The 25,285-nt window shown below is 41.0% G+C and overlaps 4 protein-coding genes across 4 annotated transcripts in view; all 4 read left to right on the top strand.

The window, feature by feature from the left end:
- rab3da (RAB3D, member RAS oncogene family, a) overlaps window positions 1-1,887 on the top strand; it is an 8,604-nt gene extending 6,717 nt beyond the window's left edge. The window contains exons 4-5 of the mRNA XM_018665091.2: window positions 728-852; window positions 985-1,887. Coding sequence (XP_018520607.1) covers window positions 728-852; window positions 985-1,172 — 313 coding nt within the window. The 3' untranslated portion in view covers window positions 1,173-1,887. The remainder of the gene's footprint in view (window positions 1-727; window positions 853-984) is intronic.
- Window positions 1,888-2,339: 452 nt separating this feature from the next.
- LOC108875899 (tetraspanin-1) lies at window positions 2,340-8,127 on the top strand. Its single transcript, XM_018665088.2, has 8 exons — window positions 2,340-2,504; window positions 4,038-4,122; window positions 5,258-5,473; window positions 5,903-5,977; window positions 6,106-6,213; window positions 6,510-6,647; window positions 6,754-6,846; window positions 7,612-8,127. Exons 2-8 carry the CDS (start codon window positions 4,066-4,068, stop codon window positions 7,666-7,668), a joined length of 744 nt encoding a protein of 247 aa, XP_018520604.1. The 5' UTR covers window positions 2,340-2,504; window positions 4,038-4,065; the 3' UTR covers window positions 7,669-8,127.
- A 4,207-nt stretch (window positions 8,128-12,334) lies between these two features.
- dand5 (DAN domain family, member 5) lies at window positions 12,335-13,445 on the top strand. The gene is made up of 2 exons (XM_018664977.1): window positions 12,335-12,817; window positions 13,158-13,445. The coding sequence occupies exons 1-2, from the start codon at window positions 12,335-12,337 to the stop codon at window positions 13,443-13,445; spliced, it is 771 nt and encodes a 256-aa protein (XP_018520493.1).
- Window positions 13,446-16,635: 3,190 nt separating this feature from the next.
- nfixa (nuclear factor I/Xa) overlaps window positions 16,636-25,285 on the top strand; it is a 135,668-nt gene continuing 127,018 nt past the window's right edge. The window contains exon 1 of the mRNA XM_018664959.2: window positions 16,636-16,811. The gene's annotated coding sequence lies outside the window, so the exon portion shown is untranslated. The remainder of the gene's footprint in view (window positions 16,812-25,285) is intronic.

Here is a 25,285-nt window from a genome sequence, read left to right as displayed (position 1 = left end):
ACATTGGGACATTGGGCCAAGGAGGTTATTTTTTTTATCAGTGTCTGCTGGTTTGTTTATTTTTTTCACATTAAATACTGAACTGATTTTCACCAAACTTGGTTGTGGGGATGGATATGGGACAAAGAGGGACTCATTAAATTTTGATCTAGGTCCATTCACAGGGGCAGATCTAGGACATTTTTTTAATCACTTTCCTTAACATTGCAAGGGAGCAAAGGGCATTTTTTTATCATTTTGGCCTTGGTGGAGATAGGCACTCTACTGAGTGCCATTCTGGTATTATTATACATAGATAATATTCATTTGAATATTATTACTGCTGCATTAACAAGTAAGCAGCATTTTAATTTCACAGCTGATTGAGGTGGAGTTAATTTGAATTACTTCTTACACTCTTGGATCATTTCATTTATTACAATACATAATATTTTGTAAAGCGAGTATATATTTTCTATGTAAAAGAGTATTTGCCAGTGACATTTAGTGGAGTAGAAGTATCAAGTAGCATAATAAAGGGAAGTATTTAAAAGTTTACTTAAATACAACACTGAGTAAATGTACTTTGCAGCTTTCCACAACTCTCTTTATACAATGCTAAATTGTCACAAATAAACCATTTCAAAAATACATATATACAAGAATAAAAAACATCAGTTTTGTGAAGAGACAGATTGTCGCTGTAGGGTGGGTTGGTTGTGAAAATGTTACGTTGGTGTTTCCCCAGGGCAACCCAGATCAAGACATACTCGTGGGACAATGCTCAGGTAGTCCTGGTAGGCAATAAGCTGGACTTGGAAGAAGACAGGCAGGTTCCAACTGAGGATGCCCAGAGGCTGGCTACAGAGCTCGGTCAGGACACACACAGACACATACACACACACTTTTATCACATGATCAGGAAGAACCCATAAACCAATCATTACTTACTAATTACACTTAACTCATACTGTTTTTTTCTCTCTCTGTTGACTTCCTCTCCAGGCTTCCAGTTCTTCGAGGCCAGTGCCAAAGACAACATCAATGTGAAGCAGGTCTTTGACAAGCTGGTGGACGTCATCTGTGAGAAGATGAACGAGAGCGTCAATGGTGATGCCAGTCCGTCAGTCAATCAAAAGGGAAATGGCCTGAAGGACACGCCCCACAGCAGCCAGGGTGGCTGCGCATGCTGATAGCTGGCAGCGAAAATTCATTCAGTGCAGGTTTCATGGTCACTCACACATACACACACATACACAAATTAATTGAATTGCCAAAAAAAATTGTCATTGTGAATGTACTTTACCATATGTTACTGCAATACTATCACGGTTGCTTGGCTCCCCTTTTTTTTCTTGTTGCCTTTTCTCAACTCAGTGGCGTCTCCAACGCTTTCTCATTATTTGAATGTGCCTGTTACACTGAGATGCCAAAGAGCTGCGTCGAGCAGCTGTGCCTTCTGCCCAATGCCTTTGCTTTATTGTTTCTTGTGTGGTGGGTGAGCAGCACCTGTTGCAGGTGAGGATGTGAATAAAAGGTATGAACCAAATCCACATGGCACAGGGGGGGATCACTGTGATTTACTTGTGTCATGCTGCCCCCTTGTGGGTGTCACTTGAAAATGCATCACTGTGACTCACTGCCGTAGACTTTATATCCTGTGAATTAGCTCCTTGTCATCCTGTTGAGGAAGAAGGCACATTAACTGTTCAGGTTCAAAGTCAAACATACCTGAAAGGTGCTGTCATTTCCAGGTGTATGTGTGTAATCCAGACCACTGAGGGATATTCTCATTTTCTTTTAATTTATACTTTCCTTTTTTTTGTACTTTGAATGGTTTCTGCTAGCCCAATGTTTCATTTGTGTCCCTCTAAAAGTTAAGATTAAACGATATGGATCAATATAAAATGTCTGTTGGTTGTTACTGGTGTTAAGTAATTTCATGTTATTTTTCTGTCTTAAAAAATGCTTTTGAATATTAGGAAAAGTTTCAAAGGTATCTGCAAGTTTCCACTCACTCGTAATATCAGTAATTAATAACTATGAAATGGATTCAATCATGTTTTTTCCCCCATTTATTAGCAAATAAAACATTCATCAGGTTGGTGTTTGTGTACAACCTTAAATTATGTAATATCTTGGATTGGCTCCATTTTGTTCTCTTTTTGCTCTGGTCTCTGTGTTTCAGGCAAGAAATCATTAATGAACATTGATAATTTATTGCGACCATAGTTGTAAAGTTTCAGGTGATAAAAGTTTTATTTTTGAAGGGACTTTGGACACCAGGAAATGTTGCCTACCCAGAAAACAGAGTCAGTGACGTGTAGGGTATGACCTCCCTTTTTCCCTATCTGTGTGTGTGTGTGTGTGTGGTGTGTGTGTGTGTGTGTGTGTCTGTGTGTCTGTGAAAGAGAGAAAGAGAGAGAGAGAGAAAGAGAAGATAAAAGGGCATGTGAGAGCCTCGCTGAGCAGACACTCCTGATTGATCAGACCTCAGCGGGCAGACAGACGTCAGTGCAGTACAGGTACGAGCTTTGTGGTTTTTCACACTTCTTATTTTAAATATCTATAAGTAAAAACCTTTTACTTTTAATTTAAACACACCAAAAATCCAATTATAGCAAGTGAGCATACAGTATACCATGATCCAGCAGCCAAGAAAAGAAAGGAAGCTGGGAACGCATGGATAAAGTGATACTTTGTATTTGATAAATTATGATCTAATATTTCTGATGAAACCAAAGGTCTTATCTTTCAAACTGAGGTTATCTTATGTCATTCAGATAACATCAGAGTGTTGTCATTTTGTTTGAGTGGTTAACATAACTGACCACTCACTTGTGTTAGTAACACAACAGTATAACTATGTTCAGACTTGAATAACCCAACTATTGTTCCTTTCTCAGTTCTATTTCAGTTTATATACAATAAACTCTGACTCTAGCAGCGAGCAACAGCAGAGGAAACTAGTGGTTACAGCTGATGTAGGAAGGAACCTTAAAATGTTCTCTGACTTTTTCAAAGTTGCTTTAAAAACTGTTATTTGTCATATTTTGCTGTCTCATGGCTGTCATCAAATGTATTCAGATAAGGAACATGTGATTTTTCTGGTGGTGAAACATTTTATTGCTTTTTGGAAACAAGGTAATAGTTTCCAAGTAGGTTCCTACTGTCCATTGTCGTCAAAGCTGCAATAAGGAAGGGGCGAAAAAAAAAGATAAACAACAATAAAACTGAGCTCATTGCTCAAATACAGAGAACAGATGGAGTCAAAGTTGTGCAATGTTGGGGACAAGGTTAGGTGTATGTGTGTTTTATGGTTCCTCTGGGCTACTTATTGTGATAAACATAAGATAACTGTACCATTAATCATGAACTCATCAGAGGAGTGACATTACACCTTTTTAATCTGGAGCTTATGGATTTTATGGTGTACTACAAAGAATGACCAAGTTGTAAATGCATTAATAGTTTTATTCTCTTCTGATGTAGATATAGGTTGTGATTTATAAGGTAACATTGATAAAGAGTACAACAATATGATAAAACTGCTTATCCACTCACAGTAAAGCGTACAAAAGTTCAGAGCTGGAGGAGGTGAATTTTAACCCTCTGTTCCACATGTGGCCTTATGTGCATGGAGGAACCTGCAACCGTATCATGTGATTTAAATGTGTGCTCAATGGTCTCTTTAAATAGCACGCAGGAAAGTAAAACCTAAAATAAAGGCAGGATGTGCACAAGCGACTTATTTCACACTTCAACTGAAAGTTGAGCTCACATCAGTATGAAAAACTTGCCACATTTAAAGAGGATTAAAACCCCCTCCGTTTTCCTGCCAGTTACTGTGGTTAATGTATAACCAGAGCAATGCCATTTGACTCACGTTGGTGCTTGCTTGCTGTTGTAAGTCAGCCCCATACACCTGATTTTCCTGTGAGAGGTAAAATGCTAAGTTGTCCCTCAAAATGTTCTTTGCAGTAAATGAGGAAGTGTGACCAATTATACACTTGATTAGTTTCCAGCTGAACGAACACATTTTTCTTTTTGTGTTACAGTTACAGTGTGAAGAAAAAAAAAAACAAGATGTGTTGCTCCGGCTTTCTCAAGATGATGATGTTTGTCTTCAATGGTGGCATCTTTGTAAGTTAAAAAATAAAAACAAAACAATATCCCTCTGTTGACAAGCTCTATTTCATGTTTCATGGTCCCACAAGAAAGCAAGCTGAGTACAAGCTATTTCCTCAGGCTTTGTGTACTATTCTTTTACACCTAAATCAGGAAACATATAGCTGCATGCTTCCTTTATTCAATGATAGCTTAAAGGAATGGTTCGATATTTTGGGAAATAAAATTCTTTACTTTCATGCTCAGGGCTAGATGAGAGGATTTATATGGAAGCCTATTTCTGCCACTGTGATGAAAAATGTCCATGTTAATATAATTAGAAACGTTCTCTAAATGAGTTAGTGTCTTAAAATAACAAGAAACTTCCATAGATGTATGACCACTCTCGCATGTGTAAGTTAAAGTAAAACTAGGGCTAGGAGACGGTTAGCTTAGCTTAGCATAGAGACTGGAAACAGGAGGAAACTGCTAGCCTAGCCCTGTCTGAAGGTGACAAAACACTATTCTCTCACTTAAACCAAAACCACCAAGTGAAATCATTACTTTGTGAGCATGTAAAAAATTACAGCTCCCATGAAAAATGACATCATCATAACTGAGTGTCATCCACATCCATAAAGTGAACAAACTCTCCTCTTAAGTTATTTTTCCAACTCTCTAGTTGTAATCTCTGCTGTGCAAAAGCTTCCACAGCGTCTCTAACCTGCTGTTATTACAAACATGTCTGAACTAACCATGACCCCTGGACTCAAGTTGAATGCTTATGGGAAATGATGTTTCTTAAGGGTCGCTAAAAAACAGAAATATTGAATAAGTGAGTTATGCACACAACGTACTGTGGAGAAAGGTTCTGTTCTGTGGCCATACACGAGTGGCATCAAGCTTCTCATGAAAGTGAATACATTTACTTTTAACTTATTTTTCTATATTTCAAAAATTATTATCCTAAATCATTTGACATTTGACCTCTCATGTCCTGTATTTGACTTGTAATTTCTCTAGGTCAGCTCATGTTTCACTCACCAATTTCATTCATTTTGCCACTGTTGTTGTCTGATTGTTTCAGTAATCTCTTTCATCCATGTCACTCCTGTCTACATGCTATCTTTTCAACATTTTCCCATCATTTCTTTCCTCACCCATCATGCAGTTGGCAGGTGCAGCCATCCTGGGTGTTGGAGTGTGGGTGAAGGTGGACAGTGGTTCTCTGCTGGGTATACTGGAGAACGTGGATGGCACACCGTCAGGGGTATCCCAGCTGGTCAATGTTAGCTACCTGCTCATGGCAGTGGGTGGTGTGTTGCTGGTCATTGGCTTCCTGGGCTGCTGCGGAGCTATCAAGGAGAGCAGGTGTATGCTGCTGACGGTGAGTAATGTTTGATAGGACAAAGTTAAGGGTTGTGGAGAACAGACTGAATATATAAATATATAATATATAAAGTGTTACTTGTCTTAGTTTGAAATCTGATCAAAGCGACGTAAATCAAAGAGAACTACATTTGAGCCAAGCTCAAGGTAGGAATAGTGAATTCTGGTAAAATGTGGATGATTATTTCACTTTAGGAGTCCAGATGAACATTCTCTCATACAGTTCAAGTGGATAAAATGGCTCTGAGGGGAAGCTGCTTAATAGCTTAGCATGTGCTAGCAAGTGCTAAACTTTAAGCTTATGGTTTGGTCCCTGCAGGATGTGTGTTTACTTTTATTTTTATTTTTTTTACTAATATCATCTGCTTTAATGTTCTTACTCCAAGCCTGTTTTTCATGTATCATTTATCATTTCCTCTCCTCTCAGTTCTTCAGTATTGTGCTGATTATCTTCATCATCGAGGTTGCAGGAGCTGTGGTGCTGTTTGTCTTCCAGGGTTTGGTAAGTGGCTTTCAAAAGCTTTCTTGGCAACAGCTGCCAGTGGTCAGGTTTAGAAACTTGATGGGGAAAAAAAGCCAAAAATTGCTAAAAAGTCAAAAAATAAGATGATGTGTGATTGTCTTTCTCAGGCTGAGCAGCTTCTCGCGGGTCTGGAGACAGAGGTTAGGGAAAGCATCCAAAAAAACTATGGAGAGAGTGAAAGTCTGACCTCCCTCTGGAATGCCACTATGGAGGAGGTACTGTATTTTTTTAATTCATTTTTTGAGTGAATGCTTTTTGTCCATAGCTATACGCATCTCTGTGGTCACAGGCAATTATGTGATCCAATTTTTGAGATGAGATGTAGTGGCTCTCAGAGTGTATACCTCAGCCGATACTAACAATTCTTTGATTTCTTGAACATGTATGCTACAGTCAAGTTGCTCACTCTGTTTGATTGTTAGGGTGATCATTACCAAATCATGGCAGTGCTGATAAAGCTACTGAATTGATTTTGTTAAAATTTGGGATTAACTCTGTGGTTTCCCTCTAGTTTAAGTGCTGCGGATACAGGAACTACACAGACTTCGACAACTCCCCTTTTCAGGGTGGGAAAGATGTTTATCCACAAATATGTTGCAATACAACCATCACCACGGGTACATGTAACAGAAATGCAGCAGGCTTTTCGGTACGAGACCAAGTTACTTCATGCATGTTAACAACGAAACCATTAATTGTGATGAGGGGCAAGAGTCAGCCACTACCTCTGTTAAAACCTGTTGTTTCTCCTCCAGATGGTTGATGGCTGCTTTAACAAGCTGCTGCAGCTGATAGAGGACAATGCTGTGATCGTTGCAGCTGTGGCTCTAGGAATTGCTGCTCTTGAGGTACAGAAAACAGCCTGCATTATTTACATCAGTCTAGAAGAGCTGTCAGCTCTATGGCCACAATGGAATATGAATGAATTATCTTAAAACTGGCACTTGTTTTACTAAAGCTCTTGTATTGTCTTCAAATCTAGGTTAATTTCCTTATCTACATATATACATAGACTTATTAATGACACTAAATGCAGTCTAAATTTTGACTCTCCATCAGACTCATTCACCTTCACTAATAGCCATAATACCAACCCATAGTTTTGCATATCTCACAATACCATACCACGCACAACAGTGAAAGTTTTTTCCATGATATGTGAGTTAGAAGTGACTAAGGATTACTGATTTTGATGTCACATCAGTAACGCTTAAGGCTTCATCAGACACAAACTTGAGGCTCATCCTCATGATTTTCAGGTTCCCTGTCTATGAAGTTGTCTTCTAAAAGTTTGGTGGGGAAAGAATTTCAATTGTTTTTTTCAACTTTTTTTTAAATGTGGGAAAGCATAAATAGACACTCTAATCAGTGAGGTCACTTGAATCCATAATCCATCCTGTTACCTCAAAGCACAGTAGAATTTGATGAAGTGAGGTAGTGTGTAATTTAAGGCCTGTTGGTTTTTCCCACTGGGACGGTTCAGGGCTTCAGAAATATGTCATTCTACAGAATATATCGTACAGAATTGTATTAACTCATGCAGTCAACAACCTGTATCTCAGCTGCATTACACTGTGTTTAGTTGAAATGTTGACAAGCTGTTGTCTTTACAGATTGCTGCCATGGTGGTTTCAATGTCTCTCTACAAGGATATTGGCAACAAGGCATGATGTGTCCCATTCAAGATGAGATAACAGCATAGTAATTGGTGGAGAAAATTTATCTGTGAGCAGTTTTCTTTGTATAAAGTTTTTTTTCTTTTTCTTTGATTCAAAACAGACAGATAACCTAAAGTCTGCATGCTTCAATAGCATGTAGAGCATTTAAACCAAAGATGGAGAGGTAGTTTTTTGAGCTTCCTTGTTCTTTGTTTCAAAATTGTAGCTGAACACATTTATACTGTGATTTATTTATGTTTTAAGAAGGGCTGTTGTCATTGTTGACATTGTATGTGCTGAAACATATGGTTTATAATATGTAATGATGCACATTGCAGAGAAGTTGTCTTAGTTTAAGCGTCAGTCAATCCCACACATTCACTGTAATAATATGATGAATTTATTTTTGTACCTTTGATCATATATAAATAATAAATATCACAATCTTGACTTTTACAATTATTAACACAACGATTGTGGTTTTCTTTTTATGATAATAGTTCTTGCACATAAAATGGATTCTAGACTGAGCAAAACAGGAAAAAGTAACACACCCTGTAACACCCTGATCACTCCAGAAAGAGTTCATTTCAATGAAGTAAGTGGAAAGTTTCCTCTAGTGCTGCTAGATTTATGTGATCCCACACAGGAGAAGCAATTCACTTACTATTATTACTGAAGATAAGACCACAACAATCAAAAGTTATCTCACCACTGGAAAATGTACATCAACAATTAAAGAACTTTCACCCTCTCTAGCATCAAATATATCAGTATTACACAACTCATATACTTCACAGTACGTTAACTATAAATCCCAAGTGGCTCAATGATTGAGCAGAAGAGGTTCTGCCACTAATAATCTGCTGCATACTTTGTGTCCAGCATTTAGTCAATAAGAAAAAGTTGGAATTCTTTTTTGGTGGACTATATTTACTTTTCTCAAGGGCATAAAACATTCAGAACTGTAAATACATGTACAGGTGGGTGTTATATTACAATTCTGCTTCATCCTTAACATAGAAAACATTAGCAAGATGTCAGAGTCATCAGAAGTATGTCACCCCTAAATAAACAGCCTTTCCAGGTCAAAGGATTTACAGAATATAGATTAGCCCCCTTTGTAGTTTAGGAACACAAGAGCTTATATATAAACAAATGGACATGCAAGTGCAATGCAAAAGACATAAGCTCTCATTTATGAATGATTGAAATGAGGTTAAAAGAAACAGGTTCATATAAAGCAGGTGAAATTTAGGTAGAAGAAATAACTGCCTGTAGACAAATAAGATGCAAATATATCAGATGATCTCATATATAGTAACTATATACTGATCTCATATAAAGCAAATAGAATGCCAATATAAAAACAGACTCTCAAACTTAAAATAGTGGATCACATGACTACCTGTGTGTAAGCTGAACTTCTTTTTCATGAGGTAGTGAAGACTAAAAACAAAGCTAAAGGAGAGTGAATTTAGAACCTTTGTTCTTCAGGTGGCCAGAAGCATGACCCCAAATAAACGCTGGTTACTGCCAAATATGTGAATAGAAAGTGGGTATATAGTTTGTCAGTGTTGTGTTTACAGCTTACATTTACAACTGACCAGAAGTAACAATTCAGTGCTTAAATACAGGTTTAAAGGTGGTGCAACAGTCCGGGAATTTAAAGCTGAAACTCTCGTCAACAGCTGAAGTTTAAAGTTTACTTTCTTGGTTCTAACTTCTCAGTTGTCTTATTTTTTTTAAGGAACTACAGGCATTTTATCTACACATGCTGGGTAAGGATAAGCAAGTGATTTTATTACAAGGATAAAAACACATCTGTGGTTTTAAATACCTCACAGAGTTCATCAGTTTTTCATATAAACACTTTAAATCACAAACAGACTGTTTGAGTGCTTTTTCTCGTTTTTGTAGCTCATTTTACTTCCATCAAATCCCCCAGCAGCCTGTGTGTTTCGGGATAGTTAGTGGATTGCTGCAAGTGTGTCAGGCAATGGACCTCAATAAAATATACTATCAGCGAACAGCTATTAAATTGCTTGGTGGAATGGAAAGGTATAAATGTTCCATATGGTTTAGCCTTATGGTCAGAATTGCTTTACATCTATCTTGTGTGAGTCAATGATATTTCAGCAGGTTAACTGCTGCTGATACATTTCAAGACAGTTTACATTACACAGGATTGATTACAGTGTATGCATCAGTATGTGTGTGTGTGTGTATCTGTGTAGCCAGGTTAACTTAGTGAAGTTGAATGTGTGCTCACTGCTGAAGCAGCAGTTTCTCCCGAGACAGGCTGCGCCATCGCAGCCTGATGACCCTTCTCAGTGGCGTCATCTGAAAACGTCTCTCTCACTGTCACCATAAAACGACCAGAATTGCTCTTAAGAGCAACATCTGACCGTGCCATTGTTTTTTCACAGGTTGGGCAGTATTAACGTCTGTGGTTTTTTAAACAGTAGCATTAATCCATACATTGTTTATGTTTTACTAGCATAAATTTGAGATTCATGTTTTACCAGAAATGTTTTCAAACAGTATTTTTCAGTTTTACAAGAGAAAATAAAGGACCATCCAGAACTGTACCCTCCACAGTGGATGAGACAAGACCAAGGCTGAATTGGTTCAGCCTGTCCCTCAGGTCCTTGTGAAGAGTCCACCTTCACTTCCTCTACAGGATCCTGACTGGGAATCAAAACACAGTGCAATAGTTCCCTGAGCCGTTACTCATACACTATTATACAGCCTTTATTTTGGTTGTATTGACATTATTTCTCTTGTCCAGATCAGCAGCACAAGCAGGAAGCTTGCAAAATAAAGTCAATAATCCTGATAGAAAGAAGGCATTTGGCCCAGTTTCAGTTTATCACAGAAGGCATGACTGACTAAGCTGTTCCTAAATTGAGTTTCTCTTTTCTGCAGATATGATTCATCATGATTTTAAAAGCCTCGACAACTGCCACATTAAACTCTGTCTAACCCCAGTGGGAAACTGCGGCAGTGTCATTATGTTTATCCAAATCTATCACTGATGCTTTGCAGTGAATTATTTAAAAAACGAATAAACATTTCAACACGGTTTCATGTTGAGAAACAGTAAACCCATCCTGTACAGTAAGTGTGAGTGAGAACAAGGTGGTAATGCAACAATACAAATACTTTTTAAATTGTCATCCATAGTTCATCGCTCATTGACTACAGGCCTTGTTACAGTAGTCAGAGAGCAGTAATGTTAGCAGAGGAGACAATACTTTGTAAATTGTGCCCTCTTGTGGAAAAAGTTTATTCTGCAGCTGGAGAATGTGATCTTCCCACAACACTGAACATGTCCTCACACATTCTACAAAGTGTGTGGTGGGAACTGTACGCTGCACCAACCAATGTGTGAATGTCCCAGGTAAGTGTAGGTGAGGAAGTCTTCAGATTAAAAAAAACATGCTTTATTTACTCCTTCCATTCTTGCAGCTATCCAGAACCACAATGTTAACTGGTGGATGGGAAACAGATGTGGAAAAGAGGCAATAGGGAAAAGCATCTCTTAACACCCAGGTCTCTATGAGAAAATCAAACACCCTTTTTCTTACAGCATTGTGAGCAAGTGAGGCCATCAGCAGCCAGTGTGTGATCAGGTCACGGGTGATAGAGCGTACTGAAGTCTAATGGTGTAATGATGGGATGTCAGGGGAGAGGTTGAGAAGCTGCTTGTGGGAATAAATGTTGAGGAGACTGCTTGTTTACACTGAGAACATAAACTCATTATTGCTTTATAGCCAAAGGTTACAGGAACACTCACTTAAAAGAAGGTTAATTACAGCAGTCTTCTAAAAACTATGGGCTTGGATCCAAAACTGTTTTACAGCAAGTGTTTTCAAAGTATGCTGCGTTTTCCTACTTTTTTTTCCTGTGCAAAATAATAATAATAAGAAGAATTTGAATAATCATATTTGCTTGTCGAGTGTGGTTTTAAAGAAATATAATGGAATATAATTGTTTGATTACTATATAAGGATGTGAATATACTATGGTGAATATGCTATTTTCTGTCACCAGATCTCAACCCAGTTGGCACCTACAAGAGATTTTGGACTTCCTGTGGTGTGTTTATAAAATCTATGCTAAGGTGCAGGCTAAGGTGGCTCATGGTTAAGTTTCTTTATTTCCTTTCTTTATTATTTGATTTTCACTAAAAGCAATCTAAATCACTATAATTGATAGCAAAAAAAAAAAAAAAAAAAAAAATCTGTGTCTATTGAATCAACCTTGCATTATTTTGACACTCAAAGATCACAGTGACCCCTTCAGATGTTACTTTTTATGACCATGTCTTTAACGCTCACCTTGAAACTGAAATCCTCTCAGTCTGGCAACCATCCACGACCTAGAGTTTTAAGCTTGGTGTGATGTCTGGTCTGGTGTGGGAATTGCGACACCTTCTTTGCGTTGAAACACAGGTGAGAACTGGCAACTAGCTATATAAAAGACCTCCTCCATCACACTGACAAAGTGCTGACAGCAAGGTTGCCATTTGGAACCTTGGACCATATCACCAGACAACTGATGCTGTAACTTTTTTGTCGTTTTTGTCAGTTTTTTTTTTTTTTTTTTTAGATTAAGTGTATTATTTCAATTCCTCTAAGTTAATTTTCTGAGGCATATCTTTTTGTGTCAAAGTATGGCTTTCCTCATCAGCCTCATCTTTTTGTCAAGCTGGACAGCTCTCGCTTTTACACTTCCTCACAACATGTTTGACAACACTTTGAAAGGGTCCAGGGTTGAGCTTGAATCATCTGGCAGTGGACCAGATGAGCCTATTCGAGGAGTAGTCAAGGTTGTGCAGCTGGACCCTCATGCCCTGGCCCAGTCAGGATTCTTCAGAAGAGGACTGACCCCAAGAAGAGCCCCCTCTCTCAGCTCCAGATTGTCCTTCCCTACCTTCTTGTCTCAGGGGCGTCCAGGTCCGGCCCCAGCCTCCAAGGCCCCCGTGAGTCCACTCCACCACCTGCGCCCTAAAGGCCCAACTGAAATTGAGTTTAAGAAGAGACAAGGCCTGCAGATGTGGCAGAGAGCCATAAATAAAGGAGACAAGATGACTATGTCCCTGCCAATCAACCTGAAGGACACTAAACAGACTTGTAGTGCAGTACCTTTCACTCAGGTAAGAGGCAAATATTTTTATATTGTGTCATGCTGGGACTTTATTTCCTTTCTCTGCTAAACTGATTGCTGTGCACACATAAAAAAGTCCATTATCAGGTGCATTAGGATGACTGATTCTTCACAAAGTTGAATAGAAAATAGCAATGTTAGGAGATGTTGATTTTTCAGTGGCAATTAGAGAGGAGTCTGTTCACTCATAAAGCTGATTATGGCTCTGGTGGTGGATTAGCTGTGATGGTGTAGACAGTGTTAATTTTTACACCCTCAGAGGTAAATTAACACTGACAATATTGCTGTGATGTTTAGCCTAATCTCGTCCTTTTTTGTCATCCTCCCAGCGTGTGACGGCAGACGGATGCGACACAGTGACAGTGCACAACAAGCTGTGTTTCGGTCAGTGCAGCTCCCTGTTTGTCCCATCCGAGGGGGAGTTCACTGGGATGGGGGCCCTTCACCGCCAGGCCCCCTGCTCACGCTGCGCCCCGTCCAAAGCTCACACTGTTGCCGTGCCCCTGCGCTGTGGAGCCGAGGTCCGGGAGAGGCGAGTGATGGTAGTGGAGGAGTGCAAGTGTGAGACGGGTGGTGAGGAAAGGAGTGTCGAGGCTGCAGCTTCCTCGCAGCTGTAGCTGTTTTACAGCTTTTGCAACATAAATACATGATGTGTGTGTTTTCTGAATACTGTGATTATTTAGTCACATTCGAAATAGGGGAATGGGGAGGAAATCTGTCATATCACTGCCAAGATATGAACATTATTTTTAGCTTTAATCAATATTCACCCCAGTAACTCTATGTGTATTTCTATTTGTGTATGAGTCTGAATGTGACATTCAGAGTAAAATGTACTAGTGGCTTATTCCACTGTTTATTGTTGACAAAATGACCTATGTTTAGGTCATGCATTCTGTTACAACAGATGAAGTTGTCCACACTGGACTTGTGTGAATGTTCAAAACTGTTTAGATGAATCTAAACTGAAATATTGTGATCTGTAATATTGTCATTAAAATGTCCTATTTGTCCACATTCCTTTTGCCTGGCATCGCTAATTAGTTTTCTGCCGACACTGTTAGATTTACAAGTGCAATTTAGTTTGCATGCAGAGCTCACGTAAAAACATGAAGAGCATTTGTTGTTTTTTCCACCCACTCTCGTATTCAAGCCTTCAAGTGTCAGCTCCTATATTTTATTAAAAAGCTGTGTTCCCGCCGACTTTTAGCACGTACCACTTACATCTGAAAGCACCGAACTAGAGAGCAAACGAGCTATTGAGCATGGGTACTTAGCAGTAAGCAAACATAATTGTTTCAGCATGGACCCCTGAATTATGTATAGGAACCACCTATTCTCATGCCCAATCTCTTTTCAGAGTAGTTGTGGGAATTTGAACATCATTCACTACAGATGCACTTGAGCGAGTGGGCATGTGTGATTGTGTGTGCATGTGCTTTTTTTTTCAGTTAGGGCCCATAAAACCTATTATTCATTTATATCCTGGCACCTGGGTCTGGTAAAGTGAACTCATCCCACACATCCTTACATACATTCCCAGAGGAGCATAAAGAAGGGGGCTCTTTACGTTGCCTTGGCATGCAGTCAAAATGACTGCTTAGATGGCCATTTGCATTCACGTGGGCTTTTGGAAAAAGTGAAAGCGTTCATTGCACTACGGGGGTGCATTGAGTCCCTTGGATTCCATTAGCATGTGATTAACATCTTGGGTTGATGGCTATATTTTCCAAGATTGATGGGACAAATATTTGCCCAGGTCTTAACTATGAGGAATTATAGGCCACTTTTAATCAGGCACTTGTTTTTTCTAAATATGCAGAAGGTGGAAAAGATGGGTGGCTCACGCAGCCATGCTAAGAGTGATCAAATTCTGCTTGATCAACTCTCATTCCTCATAGTGAAGAAGGTTGCCAGAATCAGAGTAAATAATAACTAAACCTGCCCCTTGTTCAGCCATCCATTTCTGTCATAATACAATGGTGCCCTTGCTATCTATAATAATCTACCCAGTGCACTGTTGTGTGTGGTGACGATGGTGGAGAAGGGAAAGTCATGGTTTCACTATCTCGCTGTCTATTCTTTCCAAACTCTGTACCACTCTTCTTATTCCAATCTTTTGTCTTTTTTCTCAAAAAAAAAGAGATAAAAAGAAAATGGGCATAGTAGAGGGGGGGGGGTGGAAGGGAGGAGGGGGAGGAGGAGGGGGTTGGTTGTTGATTGAACAAACAAGGTGCACAAGAGAGTGCACCACTTAGCAAGACAGATGTCAGCCCCCTTTGCATTGTGGGATCCGGCGGAGCACTCCTGCGTCATTAAGGATGGCCTGGTTCCCATGGCGAGGGGAAAGGAAGGAGCGAAAGGAGGAGGGCCTGCTGCCAAGTTCAGCGCCTCGGGGATCAGATCAGCGTCACGGGGTGCTAAGTGGCCTAGTTAGCGCTTTAAAACGCACAATGAGCTGCCTGCTCTTTCTCTGTGTGTAGGCCTTTTAACTGTCAGACATGGAAATGGTTGGGAGGTGCGTGTGTGATGCAGGAGGGGGGGTGGGGGGGCTCAAACGATATCGGTTCAATCAAGGTGTATCAAGGGGAAACTGAATTATACATGGAAAATTTGAGGCCTATTTTTTGTTTTTACGTTTTACTTTGAAAAATGTTTTTTTAGACCAGTGGATACAGTTAATCAACCATGTGAGGTGCTTATTGTGATTCTATGTGCCTTGTGGTAATTGGCTGAAATACAAATATTCCCTGGGATTGGACCATTTTGGTGCCTTTTCTTACCCCTGCCTTCCTGTATGTTCCTCTGTGTCTCTTGCTCTGCTTGCTTACCGTGCTAAGCTAGCTAGATAGCTGAACAGTGCTGGAAAGGGAAGGTTCTTAGGATTTTCTTCAAGCACTCTGGGCTCTGGAGGAGCTAAACCGTCATGGTAAATTGGACCAGGCTGGTCTGCGGATCAGGGTCCTAGATCTGGGGGTCTATCATGCACTCTCTAGAAATAAATTGGGACTGTGAAAGGGTACGCCAGGGGGAATATTCAGAAATAATGCAATGACCTGTTAAGTTATAGGCCAGACAGAGTTTTCTCACCTAAATCCCACCAGTGCAGGTTTACTGCTGTAAGTGTCAGGCTCTAGGTGTGAGGGTGTCTGGACCATGGCTAACATTTACCTCCCCACTGATATGGTGGTACATGCTCACTCTGTGGTGTTAGTCTGGACCAGCTGGTCAGAGCTGGCTCTGCTGGAGACAGTGCCCCAGGCTAAGCCTGCCGGCCTACTGCCACTATGCCTGGCTGCCAGCCCGCCTGCCAGGCTGTCTGTTGGGTGCTGAGAAGGACAGAGAAAGGTGTAGCCTGCGGATCTGAACAATCATCAAAGTTTGCCGTTGGATAAGGTCCTACTGTGGTTTTACTATCTGGTACAACCACCTCTACTGCTGCTGCTAAAAGTACCACAAATAAAGTTTAGAATAAAACAGGTAAATGTCTGTTTCTATGTGGCACCTGGATGTTACTGGATGACCTGCTGCATCATAGTCTTCATTAAGGACGTCCGCAAGTTCAGGATACAGCAACAGTCCATTGGTCCTTTTTATTTTATTTTATTTTATTTTATTTGGAGTTTTATTTTGTAGCCTAATGTTTGACCAAATTATTACTTTTTGAGGCAGGGAGAAGGGGCAACCCCGAAGAATTGAGAAAGTTGAAAAAAAAAAAAAAAAACCGTGACGTGATGCCCTATGCCCCCTGTCATGTGATGTCTAGTAGCCTGAGAAGTTGGCGTCGTGTCATGGCTCTGGGTGAGTCCTTTGAAGTTGTGGAGGTGTTTAACGACGAATTGTATCAAGAATGGGATACCATGTGAATAAAAATCGCCACATTCAGAACAATGCACCTTTAAGAGACAGAATAGAGCTGAGGGTGGCAGCTAAAGAGAGCGCAACTTTGCAGAGCCGGAGTCAGACGGCCAGGAGGCTAACAGGTGAAGCAAATTATGATATAAATGTCAAGCAACCGTTCCCTTCGTAATTATTTTAATTTGATATGCCACATTTCCCAGAAACATTTGTTTTACGTTGTGAATAGGTTAACAATCAACCAAATACGAATATTTAAATCAGTCATAATACACATACACATATTATATCTGTGCGTGTTGTGAATGAGTTTCATATTTAGCGTGGAGATAATGAGAGTGCGTTTCTGTAGATGGCTAACCCCAAAGGTTTCAGTTCAGATCACTAGATAGCCTGGAGAAGTAAAATATTTGTAATATCAAGTGACACCAGAAAAAAATTTCATGAAATCCTACATGACATTTTGGAACTGCTCTGTATTCTAGTACATATTTTTTAAGTACAAAACTAGATATAGCCTGCTCCAGTCTAATTCCTGGGTTTCACCATGAATCACTGAGTCACTTAGCCACTGTGAGCATCACGTTCATGAAAATTCAGCTGGCTACACTACAGTTGTCTTGGCAGCGAGAGATAAAAGTTGGCAATTCAATGGACTTTCAGAATAGAAATTAACAGAATGACATACATAATAGTTCTGTATTATATTGGTGGTATAAAATGGTGCTGAAGACATAAGCATTTAGACATAAGTGCACTTAGTGCAGCAAGCAAAAATGTAACGTAAAACTATTTATGTACATTCATTACTTCATTTTAATAATATATTAGAATGTTGTCAATAAGCCAAACCAAACCAAAAAAGCCCACTAAATGCTTATACTGTAAGCACCAACTGTATTATTTTTTATTGTTTGATCCTATATTCATTTTACACGATTCTCCCAAAGGAAAAACTTGTACATTTGTAGTATTTCTGTCTCTTTTCTCTTGTAGCTAACAGAGGCAGATTTCTAAACCAGTGACCATTTGGCTGCAGATTACAAATGTATATATGATGATATTTGTGCGCCTGTGTATTTGTTTGCACTGATTGTAGCCCGAGTGTGGCAGCATTAGCGTTGTTGAGTGTTGAGCTGTCAGAAAACCCTCTGCTGGAGTGTGATGATGATAGCAATGTCGCTGTGGCAGGTGCGGTCCTGCATGCCATGCAGGTGATGTCTCTCATGCTCACTTAGCTAATGACTCCAATTAAAGTAATTAAGAGCTGGCACGGTGAAACCTGCACACCCTCCCCACTGCCAGCCCGTCTATTCCCCCTTCCTCTTCACCAGCGCACATCATCAGTGCCCACCTCGCACTCCTACATGCCATCATCCATTGCACTTCTTCTGCTCTCCTGCCTTCCCTCCCTCTTTCTCTCATGGGCACCTTGCCCTCTTCTTTATGTCGCGGCCATCCTGCGCCTCTGCTCTCCACTGAGGCCTTTAAAAGAAACATGAAGCCTAAAATCAGCTAAACGCTCCACTCCAGAAACACTTAAGAGACCCTCAGTCCAACTTATTGTCACAGAGACAGCCACGGAAGGAGAGAGGGAGAAGGCCGGGTCCGGCAGGAGAAAGAGGGGAGTTAGAGAGGCAGAGGGGATGCAAGCCAGGTCCTAACGAGGGAAGAGATAATTGTTTTGTTTTGTTAGGGGCCCTTCTTCAGCGTGGAGGGAGTTGAAATGACATGCCACACATGGTTTTTGGATGAAGTGGGCAAAGGGAGGGGTGGGGTGGGGGAATGCAGACTTGATGCAAGAGTGGTGAAAGTGTAGAGGAGGGTGTTGCAGCACAGAAAAGGCGGTCGTACGTAACACAGAAAAAAGGGCTCCAAAAATCCACAGCCACAGCACAACATTGGAATCTGCTAAATGTTTTTTATGCTGACAGACTCACAAGCTCCCATGAAACTTTGATTATGATCATGCACGTTGTTGTTTTCACTCGCAGGAATTATAGAAGATTTCAATGTCAAAATACGCATTAATCACAGAGTAGTTCAATATCACAGTCCACAAATTCCAACAGTGGGAAAGACCACACTGGGCCAAGCTGGAGACACAGCTTTGGCTACCGGGCCTGGTCAGATTTATCAAAATTTATGAAACGGCAAACATATGAATCTCTGGTGTCTTGGTGTTCTTTCAACACTTGGAATCCCAGACTGACAGACGATGTGCCTGGATTTATAGCTGGCGTTGCAGAACAAACACTTTTCCAGAATCTCATCGTATTTTCTGTGAGAAAAAGACTTTGATGTGAACTCTGGGTTCACCTACCCTTCTTTTCCTCATACATCCAGCCCCTCTGGCCCATTTGACTTTTATTTGTCTGTAAGAAGAAGCTAAAGTATTAAATATGGTTCAGTGGCATTAAATGTATAAAAGCAGTTATAGTCTTCTCATAGGATAAGCGGCATAAATTTTGCCCCCCCCCAAAAAAAACAAACAAACAAAAAAAAACAACACACACACATAGCGACACAATAAGTTGAATCACTGGCAATATTCAAGACACATTTTCATGGTGAGTTGAAAGTGGAATTCTTGTGAAACCCACCATCATCAAAATTACAGCTGAGCACACTTTGGTAATCTGGCGACTAACAGCATCAAGCAAATTATCCTGGTGGACCGTGTCTTTGAGCCAGGCTGGCGAATCACCTCCAGAAGCCTGTCACCACTTCCATGAAGATAAATGGTATCATTACACAGTCTCCATCATGCATTAGCTGATCTGGAATCCACTTTCCGCTCAAAAGTGGAAATGGCTATGGATTACACTCAGTCATCAGATAACACTGACAGAATGTGCGGCAAACATTGCTAACTCATTTTGTTGTGCGCTCATCAGGACGCGGCAGTGGACAATTCATGACAAAACAGTTTGTTAATTTCCTCATCTTGAATTATGGCCGTGAAACACTAATTTCTGTTCTGTCTGTTAATAGGATCAATACCAACACAGACACAGTTTATCCAACTCATTCTGCCAGTGTCATAGATATCTGTCCACAAACAGTCATCCTCACAGTGGGCAGAGGAGGAAGAGTAGCCTGCCAGTGTGTGTGTGTGTGTGGTGTGTGTGTGTGTGTGTGAGAGGGGGGGGAGAAAGGGGGAGAGTGATTGAGAGAGAGACAGACATGCACATAGGAGGTGGGGGCAAAAGGGGGGGGAGCAGTGCGCCAGTGTTCAAGAGAGATAGGCCAAGTGAGAAAGCGAGGGAGTGTGTGTATGTTTGAGTTTGTGTGGAGGGGTACAGAGGAGGGGTGCAGGTGGCATGGAGCTGGCGCAGGCCTGGCCCACTGTCCCCTGGCAGTGCCAGGCTCCATCTGTCATCAGCAGGAACATCTGCAGCCCAAGGTGCCCTTGTCACCCAGCGTTAGAGTAACGAGTTTGGCGTTTCCATTAGTCCAGGGCCCTCGCCCGCCCGGCCGGCGCTAGCCAAAACCATGGCATTTTGGGTGTGAGCTTGTGTGTGTTTGCCTGTGAGTGAGTGTGTGTCTAGATACGAAACGGGGGAGAGGGAGAATGGGGAAGCGGGCTGGGGTAACTGGATTTGTTTGTCGGTTTGTGCGCTTGAGCGTGTACGCGTGTGTGTTTGTAGGAGAATTGAGCACCAAGCCAAAACAACATGGCAGTGCAGAGCGTTGACCCAGCTGGGCTGAGCCGGCATGTCGAGTCATGTCCCCTCCTGATGTGAGCGTGCCCAGTGCGCTCACACCGCTGCCAGACCCAATCTCTGGTCCCCTCTCCTCCTCACTCTCTCTCGCGCTTTCTCCCTCTCTCATCTTCCTGTCTTCCATCTGTCCACCTCCCTCTTATCTGCCCTCTCTCCCTTACCTCTCTGTGCCCCTTGTAGTTTCCTCCCCCCGTACGCGGAGTCCTCTCACACCCTCGGTCTATACTAACACCAGCGCTACTCACATTTTTATCTTCCTTGTCCCTAAAAAACAGATGGTACTTCTTTCCCGGCTCCCTCTTTTCATCCCTGTCTCTGAGTTCTCCCCCTCCCTCCCTCTTGCCCTGTGTTTCTTTCCATCCAGCCGGTGTATCACTGATCCTAACTGGCAGTCCACCTGTTTATTCTCTCTTTCTTCCCCCTCTTTAATTCAAAAACCTAAATTATTTTTTCTGCTTCTCAAGGGCAATAACGTTTTTTTTTTATCACTCATTGCAGTTTTTACTTTTACATGACGTTTTGTTAAGACTGAACATGGCTTACACAGTTATTAACCCCACTTTCAGCAAGATGGCTGCTGTTTGTGTTTGCACCACATGGTGGCTCTAACGAGCAGCAATCTGTCTTAACATTAATGAACCGAGCTTTGGCTGCAATTGTGTCAATTACCCACAGAATACTAATCAGACAAACATGAGCACATCAGAATGAGATAAGATTGATTATTCTTTTTCATTTTCCGTATTACATGTAGGCGTGCATCATAAATCAGTTTTGACGGCATCAGTGAAGCCAGTGTTTAGCCTAAAGGTCCGAAGGAAATCAGATACCACTTAATAAAAGCCCCACATTTGGGCCTCCAGCAAGTTGGACTTTCTGAGAGTCTCTGACACGTCAGCTTCACACAACCACGCTCAAATGCATAAATGCTCTTCATACAACATTTAAAAGTCAAGTCTCACTTAAAGTTGCAGCTTTGTTCTTCACGTCCAGTCTCTTCCTGCGAGAGAGAGCAGAGGGTTTTAAGTTCTAGTTAAGATTTATTTTGCTGTCCTTTTTTGTTCTTGGCCTGTCCTACAAAGGTTTCTCATCCCCCTATCAACACTTGAAAAGTGAGTGGAGATAGAGTGAGTGAGGCAGCAAAGGACAGCCATAGTGAGATAAAGAAAAGGGAAGCGACAACTGCTAATCAATAAGATTTCTCCAACCTCGTTTTTTTTTCTTCTCTCCCCCCGAGGCCCGCGGCATTCAAGACGAGCCAAGACGAGCTTGGCATTGTCGAGCATGCCTTAAAAAGAAACACCTGCGAGGTGGAAGACTTAAAAAACCAGCAGAAAAAAAAAAATCCTGCTTTTCGCAGCTCTTAAAAATGTTGGCAAATGTTCCATGGGTTTTCTGGGAACAAAACAGTAAAAAGAAAGAGCTCCCATGCAAGTGAAGACAAAAGGGGATGGTTTTCCATAGAGATGGAGGTGTCATTACACTTGAGACGGTTGCCAGATTTGGACTTATCTTACCCCCCACCCCCCTCCCCTCCCTACCCCCACACCCGTCCTTGTATCTATACCATCTTAGTTTATTATCAGTGCTTGAGCAGTGTGGAAAACAAATAATGAATGGTAATATTTAGCTGTTGACAAAATATGTATGTGGCTTTACAGGGAGTCGGGAACGGGGGAATGTGCAGAGGAGACAAAGATGGAGAAAACCGGGGAGGGATGGGAGAGGAGAGGAGAGAGAGGAAACTGGAAAGGGGGGTAACTAAAACAGATGGCACTCTTGGCATCCACCTCTCTCTTAAATCTGTTTCTGCTGTTTTTCTCATGTGCACGAGGCTTTAACCCTGTGGTAACCTGTGTCCCAGCCTGACCCTGAACCTAACTGCTGTATGTAACAAGCCTGTGCTGTGTGTTTGCATGTACATGCGCTTGTTCATCTCGAGTGCATCTCTGTCTGCTCACTCACTTAATCGGCACCCTATGGAAGTGAGCAGGGAGCAGTCTCAGTGTTTAGAAGCCACATTTCCAATTGTGCTGCATTTTTCTCGTACTTTACTTGAGAGAACTGTGGTTGTTAATCACCTGACCCTTATCTGGAGGTTTTAAATTAACTTGGCCTCACTAGAGAACTCCAAGATTGTCAAATTATTTCCCTCAAGTTTCTAAGTTAATTAAGTACTAGTTAAATTTGTAGTTAAGTGTAGTTTTGACATATTTACGTGACTATAGTGCCTCTCAGGTTAATATAAGATATAAGAGAATGTAAATTCAAATTAGCTCAGTCTATACCAGCTGTGCTGTACGTCACTAATATATACTTATTATACAGTACTTCGATATAAAACAGTGACAGAAGCTATTTTTCTGCATATCTATTACTTTTATTTTGATACTTTTAGTACAGTTTACTGCAAATACTTATGTGCTTTTTCTGGCTAACATTTTGAATATAGGTGTTTTAAAAGTAAAACAGTGCAACAGACTACTTTTACTTTATTGTATTGCTACTCTTACTTAAATAAACGTTCTGAATACTTCCTCTACCACCAGTGAATGGAAGTAACTAAGTACATGTACTCCATTATTGCACTTCAGTGCAGTTTTGTACATCCCCTTTCTACTCCTCCACTACATTTCAGAGAGAAATAGTGTACTTTTTACTTTGCTATACGTTTTTACATATACTTCTTATACTTTTTATACCTCAATTTTACATATTAAACATACAATGATCACATTATAACATATGATTCATTACATATTACACTACTATATAATGTACTTTCGCTCACCCCAGCCCCACCTAATATATCACTGTTATAGGGTTATATAGCATTGTTTTTCTGGATAATGAGCACCTTACTTTTGACATATTAAGTACATGTTGTTACTATTATATTTGTACTTTTTCTGAAGTAAACATGTGATTGCGGGAATTGCACTTGTAATGGAGTAGTTTTATGCTGTGGTAATACTACCTTTATATAAATAGATTATTTGAATACTTTTTCCACTGCAGGAATTAATAGTCTTTGTGATATGCTGCACATTTTTGACTGTACTTGTTCAGTGAATTTGTTCCAAGCACCATATTGTAACTGCTCTTCCATCAGTCCATTCACAGCTGCTACAGATCAGATAATCTTTTATTTTCTCAGCCGCGAAGTCTAGAGATCCGCCTGCGAGCGTAGGAGATATTTTTGCTGGTGTAAGCAGAAATTTCCCAAACATATTTGAGGTAAAAGAATTTTTAGGCAGAACATGAAAAGCAACAATAAAGCACTGCAGCTCTTGACTGATAGGAGAAATATTTTAGTGCCGTTCCAACACCTGGGACTTCTACTGTGTATTTAGGCCACATCCGTCTCTCAGTGAGTAGAAACATTCATGTGCTGACTCCCATACATGCTCCCATAGACAGACTACAGATTTCACTGAATGCACATCACTTATATGTGGGGTGCCGCGGTGGTGTGAGCTCATTTGCATAATCTCCCATTTAAAGAGGGATGTGCTGGAAGCCAGTGGGGGGTTGATGGTAAGGGCTGGGGTGGGGAGGTGGGAGGGTGTACAAAGTGCCCATTGTGCAATCCCAGGATAGGGAAAATGCCCTGTAGGGCTTCGTTTGTGTGCGTATGTTTGTGTGTGTGCGCGCATATGAGAGAGCGCGTATGTGTTTGTGAATGTTTATCTTTGTGTGTCTGTGTGTGGGAGCCACACCTGTCAGGAGAGCCTGAGGGAAGCAATGAGACCCCTATAATGAGTGTGTACATGTCTATATGTGTGTGTGTGTGTATGTGAAGCAGATATAGTTGAAGAGATTTCATTAAGACAGACAAGAGCATTAAAATCTGTGAGCCATATCAATCTTTTATGTCCTAATTGTTTCCCTTTATTAACTTGGCTTGTTATCATGCCATTTTCTCTTTCTATCTCACTGTCAGACACACACACACACACACACGCACGTGGTCACACATACTCCCACTCACTTTCTCCCACACTCAGCAGTAACCACACTTAGCAGCAGCAGCATGATTTGATTACTTCTCCTCATCGTGCCAAATCATAATCTACCCAAGACGCAGCAGGCCGATAGGATCAGACTGGAGAAATAATGGTAAAATCAGATTTTTGGGGGGCTTTCGAGGAAAAGAGCCCAGAAGTGCTGAAATAGCTGGTGGCTGTGTCTCTAATGGTAAAACGTAATGCTCAGCAATCTGCTTAATATCCCCGCCGCACTCATTAGATTAGGGAACATTAAGGAGATTGGAAGATTTGCACTCTATTGTTTTACTATGGCAACACAGGGGCACAGAGCCTATACTGCTAATGACGAGGAGCAAGAGGTACAGAGACTCCTGAAATAGATGAGGAGGTTACTGAAAGCTAAAGGTGGTGGTGGTGTTGTTTCTGTTATGGAGGTTGTGTGACGAGTGTAGGCATGGATGTACTGAGTGCAAAAATTCAGAAGCACGTGCTCAGTTGGAACAGAGATAGAGTTAAGAATTCAAAACACATTCACCTTCCGTCGACACACACTCACTCCCAAAAACGCAGTGAGAAACACTTTTGAACCCCCACCCGACCCCCCACAACATCACAAAGATCATTGTACAATTATATTCTTTCTTCATCAGTATGGGAAACAGTAGCAGCCTGAAGTTGTCCCCCTATTAGTGACTAATTCCTCGGCTGGTTTGGCTCAGGGCAAGACAGAAAGCAGTGTGTGACCACCACCAGTAAAAGCAGCGCCGTGCTGGGATTCAGGAACGTTATCGGAGCTCAAAGTCCTAATTCCACACTGGGAATTCTGCCATCAGTAACATAATAAGTCCACTTTGGCTGTGAGGGAGAGAGAGAAAGGTTTTTTTT

Source organism: Lates calcarifer, linkage group LG5, assembly GCF_001640805.2.
Source record: "Lates calcarifer isolate ASB-BC8 linkage group LG5, TLL_Latcal_v3, whole genome shotgun sequence".
NCBI lineage: Eukaryota > Metazoa > Chordata > Actinopteri > Centropomidae > Lates > Lates calcarifer.
The sequence above is the reverse complement of the archived record's forward strand: the minus strand, read 5'-3'. Positions and strand labels throughout refer to the sequence as shown.